At 31.3% G+C, this 15,083-nt stretch overlaps 1 protein-coding gene across 1 annotated transcript; it reads left to right on the top strand.

Moving 5' to 3' along the window:
- The first annotated feature begins 515 nt into the window (after positions 1-515).
- LOC147075250 (odorant receptor 67c-like) lies at positions 516-13,094 on the top strand. Its single transcript, XM_085942906.1, has 7 exons — positions 516-691; positions 2,891-3,390; positions 6,546-6,735; positions 7,941-8,037; positions 9,785-9,886; positions 10,812-10,970; positions 13,026-13,094. The coding sequence occupies exons 1-7, from the start codon at positions 516-518 to the stop codon at positions 13,092-13,094; spliced, it is 1,293 nt and encodes a 430-aa protein (XP_085799032.1).
- Positions 13,095-15,083: the final 1,989 nt, after the last annotated feature.

A 15,083-nucleotide genomic window follows, 5' to 3' on the forward strand; every position in this document is an offset into this window, starting at 1 on the left:
TTACAATAACATGCGTAAATCTTTCCTATAACATCGACAGATTGTTAAGACTCAGCTCACAAAGATACTTTGAAAGACGCAGTTTTTTTTATTTGCACGAAATATTTACAAAGTTGAGAAAACATAACTTTTTAAAAATACATTGCAATCGATGCTTGAAAGAGCTTCTTTTTAATACTATTATTCGTAAAGATTTATTTTTATTTTCTTATTAACAATCGACAAGAAAGATAGTAGCAGAGTGTTTATTGTCTAATATAGTAAGTATCTCCAATACACGAACATATTTTATATTACTAATCATAATAATATATTATATCTTGCTGCACACTTTCAAATCGCTCGCGGCACTTCAGTTTGCCATGAAACATTAGTTAGAAAGCTCTGACCTACATAAAATTTCAAATAAAAATCAACATCCTAATTTTAACTCCGCATTTGGTGCGAAATTTTCAAGCAACACTGCTGTGTTCGACGAAACTAACAATTTGGTTTATTCTTTTCCTGATTACAATATGTCAATTGCTGACGAAAATGGAGTTTCCGTTGGCGGGGAAACTGATGAAAAGGTGGCAGAATTGAAATTCCATGACGCTTTTGATGGGGTCAATAAGTTTTTTAATTTTGCTGGTCTGTGTGATATCTACAAACCAAAGTCTACCAGAAGCAAAAAATATCAGCTATTTCAAATGTAGGTATTTATGTCATGGAAATCTTCAGTTTTACGTCTTTAAAATACCATCTTACCGTAAACCATAGTATATTTTCAAATTTATTTGAGTTACATAATATACGGAAAATTTTATTATTTCATGTTGCTATTTCATTTCCTCCCCCTATTGTTATTCATCCAATCGAATCGCCACAAGAACACAAATCATCATGTTTATTTTATAATGAGTTTGTAATGGTCAATGACCTCAGGCATTGTCATCCTTATTACAACATTATATTATTTAACAAATCATTTAAACTATCGCACAATAGTCGCATCTACAGTCAGCATATTCTACATACGTGACATCGAAGAGCAATAATTCAGAGGTCAGAGCAGATTTCTAAATTACAAACTTCATCAACAATGACTCGCAATTTACCGAATATGCATGCATATAATTAGCAGGTCATAGTTGATGAGTTAGTCAGTCTAAATATCAATCATAATCTCCGTCTGATCATTAAGCTTCGTATAAGTCGCTTCTTTCCCACGAGCTCGGACCTCAGGACAATATCATAACATAAATTTTAATATAACATAACGCTCTTGTGACATACTCTTGTACCGACTGTATTTGCTTGAATTTTTGGCACACAGCGTCATATTATGAAGCACTGATCGCGACACCCTTTTGTGAAAGCCAAGTAACATGTCACCCTTTACCATGCTGGGTAAATATTTTTTATTTGTCAGGAAACATAGTATAAATAATTATAAAATAAAATTCTACTTGTGTAAATTCTACTTGTGTAATAAGCTAATAACTATTACAACAAAATTTGTGGTGTGTGTTTATCTCACTTAATTGGTTGACCTGGCACGCCGGGCCCATCCTAAGCCCGAGCCCCCAGGCTAGAGCCCTGTCAGCCCCCCCTTCCTTTCTGAGGAGCATGCCCTCAAGTATTTAAAGCTTTCGATACTGACAATGAGTTTCTCGTCGGTAATCAGAGAGACACCTAAATCAGGACAGGTGCTTCTGCAAAAAACGTTGGTTTTAAAACCAACACAGGACAAATTCTCATGCAGTCTGTCACTTCTATCTTTAATCTGAATGCATAAGTCGCCAATTTAAGACAAAAAATATCCTACTTCATAATGAAGGAGATTAACCTAAAACTAATAAGTAATCCATGGACTGAAACCGTATGCGGCTTAGATCCGTGTGCCATACTAAACTTATGATTTTTGATCATGAAAATATTATATGTTTTTTTTACAAATATAAATTTGTAAGTGTAAGTGTATGGTATAAATGGATACGATCAGACGCTTATAATATACTTGTGTAAAAATATATTTCCATGAAAAGAAAAAATAAACTCAGTATGGCACACGGTTCTAAACTGCGTACGGTTTCAGTCCATGGATGGCCTATAAATTGTTAACATGTTATCAAGTAGAAACGTTGTTTGCAATAATTGATTTTTCGTATCAGTTATATATAAAATAAAAGCTCTACATCAATGGCATTCACAAATTGAGTTAAATATAAATTGTACAGAGACAATGTATAGAAAATATGATTTTGAATTTGAAAGTAGATTTCTTCAAGAATATGCTTGAGTCAAATTGAAGAAATTTAGGAAGTGCACAAATCAATATAAAAATGTATAAATAATTACAACGTTTTTAAATTTTCTGTCTCAATATGCCCAAACTTGTATTTGATATGAAGTAAATAAAAAAACAAACAAACAAACAATATAGAATACTGAAATGTCATTTTGACATTTCATATTGATTTCCATAGTAATGCACGTGTATATTAATAATTTCGTTGCTAGGACCACCCCCTTAGCAAGCAATAATAGTATTTTACTTTTTACAGATTTTTCTGAAATAATTTTCCATACAAAACAGAATTAACTGAAAATGAATTCAAATCTGCTTAAAGATGGCTAAAAGTATTAAAATAATGCATTGGCATCGTATTCTGATATATTCTAAAAGTTTAAAATGACTAGCCAGTCGAGAAGTTAGTCACAAATCGATTGCAAGATTTGTACTGGACAAACAACCACCGGACAAATAAGAATACGAGCTAATAAAAACTTTGTAATAATAATAAAAATCAAGAAAGTGGCGTTTAAATGAAAAAGTAGTTTGTTATCCAATTGATTTTGGCGTATTATAATATTGATGATTATTATTGATTATACATTCTTTTTTCAGGATTTTATACACATGTGGTGTTGCGAACCTAACTCCGCTTATAATAGGTGAGTGGGCGTTTCTGATAGAATCGCTCATGGTCGATGAGAACAGGTTCTTGGAGATAGCAGATATGTTTCCATGCATGATCCTTAGCTTCTTCTCGATCGCCAAGTCACTGAACATAATTTTCCATAGAAAAGAAGTAAGATCGCTAGTGATAGACCTGGAAAGCCGTTGGCCAAAATCTGAAGATGAGAGAGTAAATAAAATCATCCTAGATGCTATGTCGTTGACAAAAAACTTCACCAGCGTTTACATGAACTTAACCAGCACAGTCTCGTGCGCGTACCCTCTTTTGCCACTAGGGGTAATCGTGTACAACTGTATAATAGAATATATTTACAATGATGGCAGTAGGTGGGATGATAATTTATCGTTGCCATACGTTATTTGGTACCCCTATGAATGGACACCCCTGGCTGCTTATATTCCGACATATCTATCACAAGTTTGTGGAGGTAATTATATACTTTTCATAATTATGAAATTAAGGGGGTCATGCGCCGCGTAGTTCAAAATGGAGCTATTATGGTATTTTCAAAGCAAATTAAGTATTTATTTATTTAATTAAGTAATTCTTGTCAAATTTGAGATCACAGAGATTATTAATATATTTTTTTATCGTAAATATTTCACTATAATAATGTCAACATAATTTTTACTAATGGTTTTACAAATGCGTTTAAAAATAAATAAACGTAAAAAATCTTAACACCGCTGCACATGAATGTACTGAAATATGACTATATTCTAAAACATTAGATCGAGAGGTGTAAAAGAATACTATTTTATGTAATATAAATACTTTATGCAGTCATCATATGTTTAAAATAAATATAAACGATAATAAGGCTTCAAAATTATATAAATAGGTTATCTACAACGTTTAAGGAATTTCCAGGATCATGGTTTGAAAATACCATAAAAGCTCCATTTTGACCTACGCGGAGCACGCGGGCCGTTAATACTTATTTTGTATGTAAGTTATATTATAATTTTAATTTTAAAAAATTGTATGTAATAATATGTTTACCGGATACTATCTGTAAGGGATCTTGGCATTACGTTTAATAGGAAGCTATCGTTTAGTGGTCATGTGGCTATCATTTATTAAAAGGCGCTACAAATTTTGGGCTTTGTCTTCCGTACTTCCTGGGTCTTTTCGGATGTTACTGTATGAAAAAATCTTTATAGTTATTCCTTTATAATTATTCCACACCAGTTGAAATACGAGTACGACCTTGTAGTGAAGCGTGCTCAAGAGAATTTTTTAGACTCGTTTACTTGAAGTTGTATGGATACTATCCGTGGCTTTATCTTACTGACTTTCTCTTAGGTATGCTTATAGGTACACTTTAATCTAAACGCTATACGATATGTATATTATACTACGTATTTTTCCAACTATGACGCGATATAAATGAGAACTCCTCCATTTTTGGTAGTATTGTCACGTGTGTCCCTAATAACTCTCTTAGAAATCGAGAGTATCAGGTTGTCCCAAGATGCAGAACTAACCTGCCATTGGCAATGCTAATTGGAAGGGTAATAACTCTTTTCAACCAAATCGCTTTGGATGTTTATATATTCCACTTACGTGAGGATAAGTACATGTAGTTGTTGTTTTATAAATTCCTAAAATAGTGTCAACTTAGCTCATTCGGCGTACTTCCATGTACTCGTAGTTTATATTTTTTGTCTTTAGCCTTTTACTAATATTGTTTATATTTCTTTAGTTTTTATGTCTTATGCTTTGAATCTATAATTTGTAAAGTTCACTTTATTAAAAATAATTATAATTGAATTTTAATACCTTGATTAAATGCGTTCAGTCTCTTGTGAGAGATTTTTTGCAACCTTCTACGTTGTCAGGTGTTAGATAGAATTGGGCTACTTACTGTTACCAGAGTTTATGACCTATACAAGTTATTGAGACGATCTAGGGCAGGTGTCGGCAAACTCTTGAACCGAAAGAGCCAAATATGAGTGGCACAACGGTTAAAAAAAAATTCGAGAGCCATACGTATATTTTTATAAATATGATTTATTTAAATGAATTAATTACATTTCATAATTGTTTATTTATTAAGTGAAGAATATTTCCCGAATAAAACTAACGTAAATACTAAATATTATATGTTTTTATTGTTGACATTATAAATATAATTTTTACAGAATATGAATTACATACAATTTTTTTACGCATTCCTTTAAACTAATGTGAACAATGACCTGCCTTGCATATATATGGAGAGTGTGTATGTTTGGTATGTAACTTGTAGTTTTTAATTTCAGGCGCGACTCCAAAAAATTCTCATCGGTTATTTGGTTTCTCTAAATGCTATATATTATATGTTTCATGTGGAAAATTGATAAAAATTTGATTTGTCGACTTTTGCAATGGGCGGATTTAAAACAACAACAATCATACATTTTTGCATCAACCATCACGGAGGAAAAATTAGGCTCGCGATAATGTCATTATATAATATAATAAGTGTACAAATCAATGACAAAAATAAAAATTGTGAATTTAGCAAAAGTTTTTGTAAAAATTGGGAATTTGGCAAAGAGCCGCACCCCAATACCCAAAGAGCCATATGTGGCTCGCGAGCCGCGGTTTGCCGATCCCTGATCTAGGGTAACAATAACTATGGTGGTTCTTTAAGATTTATAAATTCTACAAATTGCCTTATGATGACACAAATAAAATAATATACCCGTATCTAAATCAAAAGATAAATTCCATTCAAAAGCATATATTTCGATAGCAAAATAGACAACACTCTTACTTGAGATAAAAGAAAATCGGTTTCATCGCAATCAATTTACTTAGGGCATATTTTTCCAAGCTTAATTACAGGATAGTATAACATTTCAAATATTATTAATACCTACTATTAAATATTATAAATAGTATACAAAATTAAATTTGCATTATTCTAAAAATAGAAATTGATGGATCATTATAAAAGAAGAATTCATTGTCAATCTATCTATAACATATATTAACACTGTCTCCTGGATAGATTCAGTGTGAGGATGCCCAGAAGTCCACCTTTGGAGGATTTGAGCAAAGGGAGGTTTTGTGGATACTTGGACCACACGGTTATGTTTCAGTAAAAAAAAAAGACTAAAGGGCATGAAATTTACTACTTCTCTTCACAGAGTTAAATATATTTTTATTTACTCAAAAACATTATGATTAAACTATTAATAAAATTTGGATAAAAAAATTGAGAAATTGGTACGGAGGTTCCATGTTTCTATCTGTTCGGCACTTGCAATCACTAAAATCATGTGTCACAGTACTAATTATCATACTTATTGTGTATTTTCTTATACACCGTATATAGTAAATTCAACTCAAATATATTATAATTTACTTCGGCGATGGACGAATATTTATTTCATTCGATAGTGAGGCGCCCACTTGTCCTGGTATACAGTTGTCCCAGTGCATATATATCTGAGGTATTTTCAAAGTATGTATATTATTGTACGGATGCAGATTTGGTATCTAAATTTTTATATTATATATGTGTTTGTGCGCGTGTATCAGTCAGAAGCTTTATATAAAAAAAACTTCATTTAAAAGCAATATTTCTTGCAGGTCTTTTTGTAACAAGCTGTGTTTGTTGCGTTGACTGTTTCTTTTGCGTTCTTGTCGCCCAAGTATGCATGCATTATCAACTTTTACATATGGACATCAGCAACTTGAACACAAATTATGATGGTCAAGATAGAAGAAGCAGTAATGAACAATTACAGAAAATTGTGGACTACCATAATCGTATATATGAGTAAGATAAAGTTTTACCTTAACACTACATTACCATTATTAATAGGTAAATAAATATAATAAATAGTGTAAATAGTATAATAAAACCTGGTGAAAATGTAAACCAGGGAACTCAGAAATATTGAGAACTGAAATACCTAACGGATGTGGAGAAGCAGACAACCGATCTCGAGTGTGGAAGAATACGGGATAAACTAAAACACGTGTCAAGAATACGTAATACGTGAATACTGACAACTGCTCTCGTTTTATGCATTAACGCTCATTAAAGACTGGTGTATTGAAGGTCGCAACACATACTATGCGTTGTTCATTTTCGTAGGACACTCATAAATTCAAAACCTTTCATCCAATTGTAAAGTACATATTGAAATATAGCCTAACGGAATTATATTTATTAATCGGTTCTGTGATTAAAACCAATAAAACGTTCACCTTTGTTGCGTCATCTGCGCATTGCATGCCTCAAACCGGTTTAAAAATGGCCGTTATTTGTGATGAAATTTACTAGCGCATGCAATTCCGACACCCTTGGATTTCTGTTGAACACTCCGGCAACTTTGTATATTTTCTGAATGGTTCAGGTTATTCGTGGAGTTGCTAGTCTAGTATGGTATTTACAATATTAATTTGACTCTATACTGTAAGTCTACAGTAATAGTTGGATTTATGAATTGCGTAGTGAGATTTTCCAAATAACCCTTAGGATTATACAAATAAATTAAAAGGGAATGATGCATACATATGTTTGACCAAAAAGTTTGACATGACAGTAGGTAAAAAACAAAATTAAAAGTTTGCGGTCAATTTTTCCAAATAATATCAAAAGTTTAAAGAAATATAATATCAGCATCCGTTACGTCCATTTCAATTTGACAGTAGTCAGTAATATTTTATCAAATTAAAATCGCTTTAACTTAAGTTGATACAATCATTGGGTACTTATATTGACAGAATTATAAATTCGTGTAATGTAATGAAAATCATGCAAAGACGTATATTATAAATATTATTTGACCATAGACTATACTTGATGAAGTGAAAACTTTGCTTAACAATGTGAACAGCGAGACAAATGCCTCTACTTGACGCATGCACAAAACTACTTGGTGTAAAAACAGAATCTAAAAGTTGAAGTGAAAGTGGATGATGAAGTGATTAGACGTGGACTTAGCTATAATGCACGATCATTGATTTTCATTTCAGATGGAGTGATAGAATCGAAGGAGTATATTCAATACCATTGTTTTTCAACTTTGCTTCAAGTTCATTGCTTATCTGCATGGAGATATTTTGTATTACAGTAAGCTTTATAACTTTCATTTCTTTGCAATTTTCTATAATTAAAATATATCATCTGTATCGTATAACTTTGATTTTTTTTAAATATTTTTCATAACTTTTAATGACTTTAAGGACTTTATATCACGTTGTTCGGTTTTTCTAATTTAATGCTTCAAATACACTCTATGACGATCGGTCATACATATGTCGAAAAAACAGTTTCTTATGTTGGCGTCCTGTGTCACAGGGTGTCACAGAGTGTAAATACAAAGTCATAGCTGTCATACAATATGTATGTATAAATGTCAGAATGGCATAGATTTGATCATAGACACTAAAACGCAGTGGCGAATGATGACTTTTGGAAAGAGGTAGGCTGTGGAGATATGATAAAAAGAGCACACTTGTCAGGTATACTTACGAGAATAGTACGATATTTACTACTAATGAATAGGCACACACTAATAAATGATAACGACACACTAATTCAATGAAACTTCAAAAACTCATTGACGACATAAAAATGAGCGATGTGTTTAAATTACGTATTTTTCAAAACACCCATCAAAAATCATTAGATAAAATTTATTTTTATTTTTAAAAACAATCTATACTTACTTATTTATTAATATTCGATTAAACGCCGTTGAAATTATTTTTTTAATTATCTAATTATTAATGATTTTGGACAAAGTGCGCAGTCGTGACAACAATATTATGCGCGAATGTTTTAGGCTCTGCGGATGGAGCTTGCCTCATTTCGTACAAATCAGCAGACTTGCTGAGGTTACGAGACGTAAAGTCCATACAAAAAAAATCAGAATTATTCCAAACATAATCGGAAATTTATTTACGTCGAGAAGTCGCGGCGTTTATTATTTAATTTACGGCGCGGCGCGCTGTGGTTTTTTAATACCTTTGCAGTTGTTTTGTAAACTGTGTAATACTGTAATACATTCCTACATATTATGCGATCTCGTTGGCAAAATAAATTATTTTTATATAACATAAAATAATGAAGTGATTAAGTATATAAATATGTCAATATGCAATTAAAAAATATTTTTCTTAAGAAGGTAGGCTTTAAATAATCGCCTAGTATGGAGTCTTCGCCACTGCTAAAACGCTCTTAGCATGTGCTCGATCGTCATATTGTCTATTTGAACCATTAGTTCCGTTTTCTAATAATTTTTGTACCGAGTACCTATGTATATTTTTTTACAACGAATAACACACCAACTCGACATAATGTCTACTAATAAGTACTAAATAAAAGTATATTTCAAGTATTTTTCGAGAAAAAAAATTGACAGGGGTATTATTTTTTCTATAAAACAATAGCTCAAAAGTAAATAACATATTATCTGGACTTAGTGTGCTATTCCAAGAAACAGTCGAATTATGTCTGCGAAAATAAGATATTTTGTTTGTAGTCCTAATAATAATAAGTTTGATAGTTTTTTAAGATTATCTTAAAATGGTGGGATATGGAGGTTACCGACTTTGAAACCAATAGCATCAATTAATATTCCTAGTAAGCAAACTGAACTAAAAATACAGAAATTTTCTTTACATGAGTGAATAACAAAACAACACTATCTCGTTTTTGGCCTTTATTGAAACTGTAGGCTTTTGTCTCTCTACTAGAAATATTTGTATTGTGATAAACTACTACACACTTTATAATATATTATATTATATATATATATATATATAATACACATATTATATTAAGTGAATTTTAATAAATATCTATTTCCATTCAGATTTCTCCAATGGCTCTCGCTTTCAAATACGCACTGTTCTTTGGATCATCAGTTGGACAAATTTTGCTGATGTGTATCTACGGAGATAAACTTATTGAAGAGGTACTATTAGTTAATGATTCCCATTTGGACATTCTTATTAGGTATGTTATTAAACTCCCAACACAACCTAGTTACAATGACTGTAAGTATGGAGATTAACAACCCAAGCCGTGTCAGCGGATGGCGATATTGAATAGCTGACCGCAATATTTCCTATATATCCGTTTTCCCATATAGTCAGCCAATATCCAATTATCGTAAACTCGATATAAAATAACTGACTCAATTATAATAATTGTTATTTCCTAAGTATTATTTTCAAGATATTATTTTGATTGCGAGCACGCTGCTAAATAGCGGATCACAATTAATTGGGAGTGGCACTCTATCATAACTTCTCAGACTATCAGTATCTCAGTCTAAAATATATCGCTCCGCACAACATGTTATCTACTGACCCTCGGACGTCGGAACAGTATCGTATCTCTTGTAACATTCTCTTGTACCGACTGTTTACGCTGCAATAAACTTCTCCATCCATCGAAACATCCACCAAATCTGACTTCTCATGTATCCTGGTTACCACTTACAGCAGGCTTGTCCCTCTACAACGAGACCGCCAAAATAATTAATGACATTTTAATATGTTTAATGTATAACTTAATAATGACTACCAATCTAATATACTTACTTACTACGAATTTTTACAAACATTTTAATTTTTTAACATTAGTTTTTATACTTGCTCTTTTACTTACTAACACATTCTTTTATTGGATTAATTTGTTATATAAACAAAATTTGACTGTGTTCAATGTCAATGTGTATTGACCATCGATTGGTGTATTGTATTTTTACAGTTAAAATTTAAATTCAAATTTAAATAAAGTACTTCAGTAAAAGTACTGCAGCAATATTACTATAATTTTTTTCCACCTAGGATCTATTTAGGTGTCTCTACAAATTGTGTTTATCTTATTTTTAGAGTGCGAAAGTAAGTGATGCCGCCTATAACAGCAAATGGACAGATTCTAACGATGCCTCTCTGCGCCACGGTGTTCTCATGCTGATGACCAGAGCAAGGAAACCAGCTGTCATCTCTTTAATGGGATTCACAACAGCTTCTTTGGCCACCTTCTCATCGGTATTTTTACCATACATTTTATAGAATCACGTTATTTAAACAACATGAACAATTTGTCATTTTTAAATATTTAGCTCATAAAGTTAACACAGCATTGAAAACACTTGGGGCCCGATGAACAGATAATAAATACTCAATTAACGCGGGTTACGCAATCACTTTATATCATTAATCCGGGCTATCAATTCAAACATAATGTGTACCTTCGTTTCGTCTCTCTCGTATTCTTGTGATTACTCTTTATAGAAGAGTGGGGTATCACTACCTACAAACTACAAACTTGGGGCCGTGTGTATGAGATTCCCAAATTATTTATAAGCTTTTTAACCGATTTTCCATCATATAGCGTATAGCACTGTTTGTAACATAAGCAATCTGACGTCACACGCCATTCAAAATGGCTGCTTCATTTGTCACTTTCAAATGCCATTTTATAGGTAACTGATACAAAGCCTCGTACCTATTTCGCTTACAAAGCGCAATATTTCTCATGGAGAGATAAGATGGATTTACGTAAGATTACGATAAAATCTCTCCGCTAAGCGACCGCAAAAATAGGTATCTACTGCTGTATCTGGCATTAAAATATGCAATTGGAAGCATTCTTCAAAATATTATAATAACTACCTAGTTAATTATTGTAAGATAACTGTAATAAACAAGGCACAACTCTCAAATACACTAGATACATCATTAGTGTCATACGGTGATTGGTATAAATGATAATATTATACAGAGATCATTATATATTATTATCTAAATCTATTCGCATTTCTCTCATTTATTCTTATTCTGTTTTGACAACTCATAATTCATATGTAGTTAGTCATAATAATAATATGTATGTATTCAGTATTGCCACCAAATAGAAATATTTACTGGCAATACTTTATCCTTTCGTAGAGTAGAATTATAAAATAAATGTGATAAAATAACTGATAAATTATTTAAAGTTCATAATAATTATTCATTTTTAATTAATAAATTTATATGGTACCGTTTGCACACTTTCAGACACATTTACAATTTCAAAATTTTGAATTATTTATCGGGGAATGAAATTTTATAAGATTGCCATTATACGGACACCATGACACATGATGACGTCACGTTCGTGACGTCACTAAACAACGAATTACGTTACTTTGTACTCATGCATACAAACGTGCAGTATATAGCCTATAAGGTTTTTGGGAACCTCATGCATACGACCCTAAACCAACAGTTGCCAATCCATGACTGGTGAATCGCCCACCTCATTGATTATTTTCTTTTGACATAATATCTAATAGCTATTTTTTATAACTTAAGAAACATACATATTGGGGAGAAAAATCTATAAAAAAAGTTGGACTAGTTGGGACTCAAATTCATGTTTCTTTTTTAATTATTATTTTTATTAAGTATGGTTCTGCATCACGCTCTTAATCGTAACAGGACGTCTGGTACTAACTAAATGTGTTTTGAACATACATAATTTTGAAACACTTCTGAGAAAATACATTATAACCAAAAGAAGATATCTTTTTGAAAAAAGTAAGGAATCGAACCTGCATCTCTCGGGTGTCGCGCCCACGCACATATACCACTATGTTAGAGTCATACTTAATTGCGACAAATTTTAAGTAATGGCTTTTAATACTCGCTAAAGCGCTTTCCAAATTGAGCTACTATTTCCGATCGGCATTTATATTTTAAATCAAAGTATGTATATTTAAAATTATGTATGTTCAATAATTAGAATGCTAGATTCAAGATTTATCTTGTGTGAATTATTCGTTAAATAAAAAAATAGTTAATTATAAATTATGTTTATTTTTAACATTTTTATTTGTTTCATGAATATTTTATTAACGTTGACTAAAGAATTTAATATTATGAAAATAATATTATGTGAATATTTTTTGTGATTAATTATTTAAAAAAAACGACAATTTCAAATGGACTTACTTGTGATAAGGATTTGAGATCTTCCACTACGAATTTTACTTTTTAAACCTTTGTGATTTCCAAAAAAACACTTCTCCAACCCAATGTATTTTTTACTTTTTTTAGATAATGAGTGCTTCGTGGTCGTACTTCACACTGCTTCATAATGTTTACGAAGGAGCTGTTCAAGAGTAAAACATAAACTAGAAAACATAATATTTAAGTATAATTAATGATATCCTCACATCTTTTTACTATAGCACTGTCACCAACAAAAATGTTGATTAATCCGGAACCAGCTCCTGGCTGTCTTATAGTCCTATATCAAACAGTTAACTGCAAGTTAAGAATAGTATAATTCAGTGGCGAAGGGTGGATTCAAATTAAGACCCAAGATAAATAGTGCGTACTAAACTTTGTCGGCCATTAGTATTTATTTTCATTTAACTAAGAATACAATTTGCAGATAGTGTTGGTAAGTTTTTAAAGATCAATAATTAACCCTTGAATAAATAAAACGACAATAGTTGAGGTATGCTATGGGCGATCCAACAAAAATAGTGCACTTTTTCAGTGATACTTATTTGTTTTCGTTGAATTGAGAATACATATTATTATTACCGATGGTGTTGGTTAGTTTTTTTTTTAATTTATATAAGCCTTTCCTTTGCCAAACTATAATAGATAAAAAATATATTCACTCTATAAAATATCTAAATTTATATATGGTTTAATGGCATAATTTTAGATGTTTTAAAGATAAACGAATATATTTGACTATTTTTTTAATTGAATTTTAAAAACTACTAACAAGCACTATCTACACATTGTAGTTTTGGTACAATGAAAATAATTACAAGATAAAAAGAACTTTTTTATACAGCGTTTTTAAATTTTCTGTTGAATCATATAAACTTGACTTGACTAGCTTAAACGATCAAAAAAAAATTGTACTTGATAGAAATACTGAATAATGAAATGTCATTTCATATTGATTTCCATAGTAACGCACGTATATATTATTTAATAATTTAATTGCTATGACCCCCTAGCAACCAATAATGGTATCGAAATAACTTTTCATACAAAACAGAATTAACTGAAAATGAATTCAATTATACTTAAAGATGGCTAAAACTTAAAAGTAATAAAAAAAATGCATTGGCATCGTGTTCTGATATATTCTAAAAGTTTCGAATGTCTAGCCAGTCGGGAAGTTAGTTAAAAATCGATTGCAAAATTTGTACCAGACAAATAAGAATACAACCTAAGAAAAACGTTGTAATAATAAATACGTTTGACTGACAAATTTTAGTATGCACTATTTATTTCAGATCTTAACAGTCTACCTTCACCCTTCGTCACTGGTATAACTTAATGTATTTTTAGTATTGTATATTGTGTAAATTAGTTTTAAGAATCGTAAAATAATTGTTTGAATGTATCTCTAAGTACAGCGCTTTTAGTCGATATTGCGGAGTTGTTAAAGAACTCAACCGACACTAGAGATTAACTAAATATGAAGGGAATAAAGGTTTAAGCCTAGATATCCCAAGTAGTACATAAGTAGTTGTAGTTTTACTATGCTTCTAACATGTGAACAAATATCAGGAACACTCTTAATGCAAGTAACTCAGGACTATATAAATAGTATACTCGGACACTCTGACTCTCTCTTTTGCACAACTGATACGTTATCTGCCACTGAATCTGTATCTCGATTTTTGAATAAACACCGTTAACCTCACTCTTGTTTTTTGAGATTAAGACGGCTCGACTTTTAACTGCAGACTTCAGGTGCCTGGGAATACATTTTAATATGAATGCGCCACCTTACTGAGACACATAATGGTAAAGTACGTAGATTGTAATAAGAGGCATTACTTTGGTGATAATTTACATTTAAAAATGTTAAAATAATAAATACATACTAATCTAAAAATATTGGATGTTTTAAAATTGGATTACTTATATTAAAACATATTCTTTATAATACGACAATAGGCCAAGAGGCTCAATCACAGTAGTGTAGTGAAACTGTAGTGTATTTAGTAATAAAAATGAAACAATCACAAACACCCAGGCTTTGGGAAAAATCATATAAATAACATATTGTAACTTCGCCGGAATCAAACCAGGAGATTCCGAATGAAATATGAGCCGATATTATTAGTTTCTGAATGA

The sequence above is a fragment of the Rhyacophila brunnea genome, unplaced genomic scaffold, assembly GCF_057557595.1.
Source record: "Rhyacophila brunnea isolate RB1 unplaced genomic scaffold, BYU_Rbru_1.0 scaffold_15, whole genome shotgun sequence".
Lineage (NCBI taxonomy): Eukaryota > Metazoa > Arthropoda > Insecta > Trichoptera > Rhyacophilidae > Rhyacophila > Rhyacophila brunnea.

Bases quoted from the DNA above. Each gene is read 5' to 3' on its own strand.
- LOC147075250 (XM_085942906.1), top strand. From the start codon at position 516: ATGTCAATTGCTGACGAAAATGGAGTTTCCGTTGGCGGGGAAACTGAT. The intron at 6,736-7,940 runs GTAAGATAAAGT...TTTTCATTTCAG, and splicing joins TACCATAATCGTATATATGA to ATGGAGTGATAGAATCGAAG. The intron at 9,887-10,811 runs GTACTATTAGTT...TCTTATTTTTAG, and splicing joins GAGATAAACTTATTGAAGAG to AGTGCGAAAGTAAGTGATGC.